The 7987-nt window shown below is 52.1% G+C and overlaps 1 protein-coding gene across 1 annotated transcript; it reads left to right on the top strand.

Moving 5' to 3' along the window:
- Positions 1–4173: 4173 nt before the first annotated feature.
- On the top strand, positions 4174–4581 carry LOC149110113 (uncharacterized). The gene has a single exon (XM_089290972.1). The coding sequence runs from the start codon at positions 4174–4176 to the stop codon at positions 4579–4581; it is 408 nt and encodes a 135-aa protein (XP_089147098.1).
- The last annotated feature ends 3406 nt before the right edge of the window (positions 4582–7987 follow it).

Here is a 7987-nt window from a genome sequence, read left to right as displayed (position 1 = left end):
TTTCCCTTTCAGCGATCTGAGTTTGCAAACGCGCGATCTTCTCGTTTCTTTCTTCCACTCTGCCTTCTGCGACTTCTTTTTCGGAGGGAGATGTATTCTCATCTCGGATGATCGCCAGGTCTTTCTCGTTTTGGCGCTGCAGCTCGCTTTCCTGGTCTTTCAGGTCGTCCAACGGTTTTGTTTGGTTCAGCCTTTCTTCGACGTTTTTTCTTTCGCTTTCTTTTGCCGCGAGGCTGGCTCTAAGTCTGTCGACCTTTGCTTGTTCTTGTTCTTTGTTTTTTGCTTGTTTTTCAAGCGCGGCCACCTCTTTTTTTGCGTTTTCTAAATCTGTTCGTAAATTATTTTGCAGTTGCTTCAGCCTGCGCAGTTCTGCTTCACTTTCAACATTGGAACCATACTCATCATAAAATGCATCGATCTTTGTTTGGGCTCTCTCTATTCGTTGCCTAAGCTCCTGCAGCTCTTGTAAGACTTTTTCCCTTTCTGCGGCGAGCTTTTCTGCCTCTTTTAATTGCTTTTCAGCGTCTTTCAAATTTTGTCGGGCGGTTCTTATGGCCTCATTATCTTTATCAATAACTTCTTGCGCCATCGGGCCAAGAGAGTCTTTGATCTCTTTTGAAAGTTGTGGGTTTAGCCGTGTCCTGCCTGTACTCTTGTCTTTGGTGAAGAGTTTATATAGTTTTTTGCCAAAGCCCTTCATTTTGACATTCAGTTCGCTCTTTCTGTATTCGGTTTCTAGATTTATTGCGCTTGCATTCGGAAAAACCTTCGTTAAACTGTCCCAGGATCTTTGCTGATCACCTTCCGCGCCTAACAAAGGGGTCTCTTCATAAGAAGTGTCAGGCAGGCCGGACTGCTCGTGAGGAAAAGTACTCATTTCCGTTTGTTCGCCCCGTGGTAGGGGTCGCCAGGTTGGTAGGGAGTGGACCCCCAGGCCCTTTACAAAGACCTCACGTTCGAAATAACCCTGGCTGAAGCTGCACATGTGGTCAATGGCTCCGATACAACCCAGCTGAAATACAAGCTGACCAACATCCAGCTCGAGTACGATATGATCCGCAGCAAGACTCTGGCAGACGAGGCGCATAGCGTTTACTCCAGCGGAAAAGAGTTCGCCTATGACCACGTGATGCGTTACAAAGTGGTGCCCTTCAAAAAAGACACCGACACGATGATGAACATCAAAATCGATGCCCAAAACAGGTCACTAAAAGCTATCCTGGTACTGTTCATAGAGACGTATGCTGATGGCGCCAGAGATTCAGAAAAATACGTCTTCCCGAATCTGACGAAAGTCAGCATCACGATCAACGGCTCGCCCAACATGATTTACAACAACGGCTTCGAAGGCAAGGACATGCGGGAAGAGGCCCAACGCTTCTTCGTGAAGGAAAAAAATAAAACCGAGCACATGGATGTTACAAAGTTTTACACCGGAGACAATTTCGGGCTTTCGATTGATATGCGCTCTATGGCGGACCAAAAAATTCATGGAAGTGGCAAGCGCATTGTGAACAGTACGGACGGGGTCCAGCTGGAAATCGAGAGGAAAGCCGAACGCTCAGGCAACGTGAACTGCCACGTATTCGTCATCGTCGACTCCCAGTTCAATATTATGGACAGACATCTAGAATCTGTACAGAATTGAATATAACATGGACCCAAGCAAGATACCCTTCAACGCTCTCATCGTGGGGCCGACCAATTCAGGCAAATCGAGGTGGTGGACCAGCTCTACGGCCCGTTCCGCGGCAAGTTCGACTACATTGTGCTCATCTGCCCGACGTTCACGCACAACAAGACCTACCACCGGCTTGGCGAAAACGATCCGAGAATGGATGTGATAGTCTGCGAGCAGCTCGACGTGGAAAGGTGGTTGAAGCTCGTGAGATGGCTTTCCGAGGGCACCAACACGCTCATAATCCTCGACGACTGCGCGGCCTCCAAAGACGTGAAAGGGCGCACAGGCGAGCTGGTGAATCTCGCCTTTTCTGCAGGACATATGGGCATCAGCGTGTGGGCGCTGACCCAGAAGTTGACCGGAATAACAGCTTCCTTCCGTGAGAACGTGGCGACGATCGTCCTCTTTTACACCCCCTCGGCCAGGACAACAAAAGCCATCTTCAACGATCACGCCGGCGAGCTCTCCCCCGATGAGTACAGAGGATTGATTTCAAAGCTGAAAGAGCGAAAGTTCTCTTCTCTTATGTTCGCGCTTCGCCACCTGTACGGGGTAAACTTATTTGAATAAAAAAAATGAACTGTATATAGCCTTGCACAACGGCTGCAGAAGACGCCGCGTTAGCAGAAGTTTTGAACCTTCTTCAAACGGAGCCCGAGCCGCCGAGTGGTCCCGCAGGTGGCCTTGTTTTAACCGCCCCCGCACCCAACATTCCCACTCTTCGCGAGCAGTTGGCAGTTCTCGTGTCCACAGGCAAAGCCAAAGAGGCCATCGGAGTGCAGCTGACACACGAGCAGGTGAAACGCCTGAGCGACAAAGATGTCGAGAAATACACCAAACGCTACGAGATATACGTGGGCTCGAAGACAACGGACAGCCTGATCGACAGCTTCATTTTTCTTGCAACCAAAGTGGTCGGAATGGCTGTCAAAATCAAAGACATCGAGGCTTACCAAAAAAAGAGCTCAGAAACGACTACATCTTGAACAAAGAGCTCTCTAATCTGGCCGGCAACGTTTCTTTGAAGTGCGGCCGGTTTCTTGCCGCGGCCAATGCGGTGTTCATCACCACGAAACATATTGATTTTAGTCCACAGTTGCCGGAGCCGAGCCACCCTTCTCGCGATGAACAAGGCTATCCGCTTGAGGGCGTTGATGAAGTACCCGGCTCAGCAACTGCAGAATAAATGGTCACCATTCATCAACAAATGTTGAGGTCTTGCTGACAATTTGTTAACAATTAAACTTTTTTCATTTGCTTATAATAAGGTTCGCTTCAATGTCAACCGAACAATCCGAGAGCGCGTCTGCCGCCGTCACCGCGCCTCAGGTAGAGACCAAGGCAGCGCCAGCCACCGTCACTGCGCCTCAGGTAGAGACCAAGGCAGCGCCTGACGCCGATATCACACAGCAAGCGACGACTCCGACTGCAACCATGCAGCGCGTAAAAAACCCCAAGCGTGTGGCCGCCGCAAAAATGGTTGCCGAAAGAAATCGTCTGGCCCGGGAAGAACAGAAGAAAGCGGCCGAGGCTTATCACGCGGAAAAGAAAGCAAAAGCCGCCTCAGAGGCCCCTAAGCCAGCCTCGGATACAAAAGAAGAAAGCCCAAAGGGCGGCGGCCTTTTTGGCCTCAGCGTCAACCAATGGATTGGTATTGGCGGCTTTGACGTTTCCCTGCTCGGGATCTATTACAAGCGTGAAGAGATCATGGCAATGGCCAAGCCCATGTTCGACAAATTCAAAACGCCAGAGCCCGCGCCGGCGGAGCCCGCGAGTGTCGAGCCAAAACCTGCTCGCGATATACGGCCAAGAGGGTTAAAAAAAATGATTTAAATGTTTGCGGGTGATTCATATCTCACGATGACGATCCCAAGCATTTCGCGGGTTCTCATCTATACAGCAGCAATCGAAGGGATTACGCTTTTTTGGGTCGATTTAACCAAAAAGGCTTACGGAGCGGTGTCAATGCTTGTCAACGAAATGTTTGCCGATAAGGTCTCTCAAGACAGAAAAAGACGGAGAAAAATAAAACAAGAGGTGCGAGAAGAGATCGAAATAGAAAAAGAATTGGATGAAATCGCGGCGGAGTTAGTCGCTCCGCGCGCTGAAAATTCGGGGCACAGCCCTGTGGATCTTTGATCCACGAAGAAAATTTTTTCGCGCGAAGCGCAAGCAAGACAGATTAATTTTGTTTTAAACTTTCGCTCTTTCCCTATATCAAGCACGCCATGTCCGACAACAAGCTTGTCAAGACCGTCATTGACGCCGCAACTATCACGGCATTAGCCGCGGGCATCGGCTGGGCCGCGAAAAAGGTTCTGAAAGAGAATTTCACTTCTGATCCCAGCAGCAGCTTTATGAATTACATGAAGTTCACCGTCGTCGCGGCGGGCAGCATTGCGCTAAAAGGGTACCTTGAGGACAAGAAAATCCTCCCCGCCAGCGTTTGAAGAAATCTGCCGATAATATATACAATGGCGAGCATCGCTATCATGATTGGCGGTGCTGTGTTGAACGCCACGGCTTTTATCAGTGGCAATTATCTGGTGAGGGCGCTCGGCGGGGGCGACAAAGCCGCGCTTGAAGAAAAGAAGCGCCACGACAAGGCTCTCGAAGATTACCAAGCTGCTTACGCCAAATACACGGGCGACCGGACACAACTTCTCGACTGGATCGCGACCAACGCGCAAACGAAGGAGCAGGCCAAGCAGAACATGACCAACACGGAGTACGCCTTCAAACTCTACAACCAGGCGCATCCTGACGAACAGATGGTACCCCCCAAGGAGCCGAAGTTCTCAGATTTCTACCAGCCGAGCGAGCAGCAAAAAAACGGTGAACTCGCGTTCGTTGGTGCCGGGGCGTTCGCTCTGGGCTATGCGGCCTTCCGGTTCCTTTAAACTTTTTTACACCTTACTTATATGGACGTCAAACTCGCGAAGATCTACTACGGTCCCGGGGGCTACTGGAAAGGACTCGCCGCGATCAAGAAATTGGCCGAGGCCGCCAAGGTACCTGAAGAAGCCGCAAAAAAGTGGCTGATCAGGCAAGCGCTCTGGCAGATATACCTCCCCGCGCCGAAGCGGATTCCTCGGCCGAAATTCGACGTTCCCACGCCCAACAAGGTCCATCAGGCGGACCTTTTTTTTCTGCCTCACGACAAGCTCCCTCGCGGCCGCAAAGTTTTCAAATACGCGCTCACCGTTGTCGACGTGGCCAGCCGCTTCAAAGAGGCCGAACCCCTGACTTCGAAGAATTCTGATGAGGTCGCCCTGGCCTTTCAGAAGATTTACAAGCGCTCCCCTCTCGAACGGCCTGAAATGCTGCAGGTTGACCCCGGGCGCGAATTCATGGGCGCCGTCACCAAAGAGATAGACAAGCACAAGACATATATGCGGCGAGGGCGCGTTAACATTCATCGCGACCAGGCCATTGTCAAACGTTTCAACCGCACCCTGGCGGAGCGCTTGTTTGGGCACCAGTACGCCGCGGAAATGCTTCTCCCTGAGGGCAAGCGGTCCACCGCCTGGGTGAAAAGACTTCCTGAAGTTGTTTCGGCTCTGAACAACGAGGTCACAAGCCTTCTCGGCAAGAAACCCGCCGTTGCCATCAAAGAAAAATCTGTTTACGCAAGGCCGTCGACACCTTACACGAGGCCGGTTGGAAAAAGCGAAAAAATGCTCCCCTCTCTTGTCCAAGTTCGTTATCTCTACCAGCCCGGCGAGCTTGAAGGGGGCGTGAAAAGAGCCACGGACCCAATCTGGTCTTTGAAAGTTTATAACATTGAAAGGTATTTCATCAAACCGGATCAACCCGTTCTCTACTATCTGCGCGACGGGCCCAAGCGCGGCTTCGTACGCGAAGAACTTCTGGTTGTCCCTCCAAACACTACTCTTCCTCCGGCTGACGTGAACTAGATGTGATATTCGTTCGGTTCGCTGTGTATCCTGTCGGGCAGCACCCACCGCTTGTCGTAATAAGCGCTCAGCCCCAGCTTCTGCTGCTTGTAATTGACTATCTGCCCATCCCGCATCCAGAAACCTCTGTTGGTGGCCATGTCCTTGCTTCCTTCCAACGCTTCATTGAACCGCTGCCATGACACCTCGTTCTGCATTTTCGACTTCTCCTTTATGCTAAACTTCTGTATTTCACCACCCTCTCCGTCGTCGGCGTAATAACACTTCGAGCAAAGGGCGATCATCCGGAGGCCCTCGAACTCAACCTTGAAGAGACCTGGGGTCCGGCCACTCCACTTGTCCCAAGCCAGCCACTGGTTTTTTTCCGCATCGAATTCTGCCTTCAGCTCTGACCGGACGACGTCCTCGAGCCGCTCGCCCGAGATCGCCATGTAGTTGCTGTCCGTGTCCATCTAGATCAGCTCGAAATCTCTTCTGTCGACGTACTTGTCGAGAAAGTCGTAGTAGAATTCCAGCATCCGCAGCTTCGCCAGCTGGTAGACGGCGATTCCGATCTGGAACGGCCGCCTGATCGTGATCCGAGGCTTGCGGCTTTCCAGCTCGTAGGCCTCCCCGATCTCGTCGAGGTCTTCGAAATACGCACTCCGCAGCGCTCTGTCGACGACCTTCTCGTCTTTCGTGTATATCACGTTCGTTTGCCGCTCCAGAGCTTCTATCAGTTTCCCGTAAGCGCTGTTTCCGAGCAGTTTGAACACTTCGGCGAGCAGCGCCTTGCTTCTGTCCACGTCTCCTGTCCGGCGCGCCTCCGTCACCTGCTCCACGAACCAGGAGAAGATCTTGCCCGCGTCGTAGTCGATTGTTCTGGAAACCTTCGTGACAACCGCCCCATGGTTCACGTACCACCGCAGCAGAGGGGCATACACCAGCATCCGTTCTGCGGACAGCGCCCCCACAAGCTTTTCTCCGTCTCCGGGCTTTCTGCCCGTTCTCGCCAAGTACTCTTTCATGTGTTCCGGCACAACTTCGGCGGGAACCCGCTTGTTGATGAAAAATGGGCACATCTCAAACTTTGGCCACAAGCGCTCTGGGATCTTGATGTCGACTTCGGCGAAGCCGAACCACTCCCCGGCTTTCAACCGGCGAATCAGAACTTCGGCGGCTTCCGCTTGGCGGTCATCGCTGTAGTGCACGACCTTCTCCTTCCCGCAAGGCATTTCTCTGAGCATGGTCGAGAGATAGAGAGCGCTGGCGTCGAAACCGAGAATCTTTTTGCAAGGACGCGGTTCTTCGAACTGATGCGACCTTATCCGTGTCACACCGGCCTCGTGCCGTCTTGTGAAAACCAGGCTCGGTCCGCCAACAACGCCCCTTTGAGCATTTCGTAAGCCTCTTTGCTTGGGCTGTAAAGGTCTGCTCCGCGCTCGATTGCCTCTCGGAGCAAATAATGCAAACGCACCCCTGGCAGGCTCACCGCGTCTTTCAGAATGTCGATTTCTCTCTCGGTGTAGAAGCTTTTCACCTTTTCCAGCGCCTCGAGGCCGGGAGCCACATCATGATTGTTGTAGTAACGCAGCCAGTCTGCGAAGGTCCGCATCCCCTTTTCTTTGAACAGCCGCTGGCACCCCTCCCACTCCTTCCGCGTGAGAACGTATCTGCCCTTCAGCTTCGAATACCAGGCCTCGTATTCTGGGAGCCCAGGGAAATCGAGCTTTTCGGGCGCGTCGAACCATTCGTAAGGGAACCAGGATTTCTCAGACTCGCTTCCGTAGGTTTTCACCCATTTCTCGTAGCTCGTGCCCGGGCCCAGATAGTTGATGATATCGAGGAAACGGGCCCTCCAGGTGAGCAGGAACATTGTTTTGTTCCCCTTCTTGGCCACTTTGACTATTTTTGATACTTCGGCGAGAGTGATTACGAAGTGTTTTTTTATCAGATTCAGGTCGTACGAGCCTGAGTTGAAGCCCACGACAGGGACCTGGTTGCACCATTCATTAATTTTTTGCTGCTGGTCTTTTGGCAGCAGGTGCATGTCTTCTGGCACAAACTCCGCTCTCACCTGGTCCTGGATATTTTTCTCGCGTCTCTCCAGATCTTTGAGGAACTTGCGGACCAGCTCCACGGGGTTTCTTTCGCAGATGTGGGTGGGCTCTCTTTTTTCAAGAGAGTCCCCGACGCTCACGGAGATCGGCACGTGCGCGCTTTCTATCGTTAACGCGCCGGTCGGGACTTTCCGATAATTTTTGGCGCCATACGCCTCGAAATCGTACAAGATCTCGTGCGGGTAAGTTTTCGTTTGCTTTCTCGGGAGTTCCCCTTTAAGAAACCCAACTTCGCAAGACCAGGCCTCGATAAGTTTGTAACCGCTCTTTCGCAGAAATGCGGTACGGTT

Source organism: Orbicella faveolata, unplaced genomic scaffold, assembly GCF_042242905.1.
Source record: "Orbicella faveolata isolate gen_17 unplaced genomic scaffold, um_ofav_v1 contig_24, whole genome shotgun sequence".
In the NCBI taxonomy this organism is placed as follows: Eukaryota; Metazoa; Cnidaria; class Anthozoa; order Scleractinia; family Merulinidae; genus Orbicella; species Orbicella faveolata.
The sequence above is the reverse complement of the archived record's forward strand: the minus strand, read 5'-3'. Positions and strand labels throughout refer to the sequence as shown.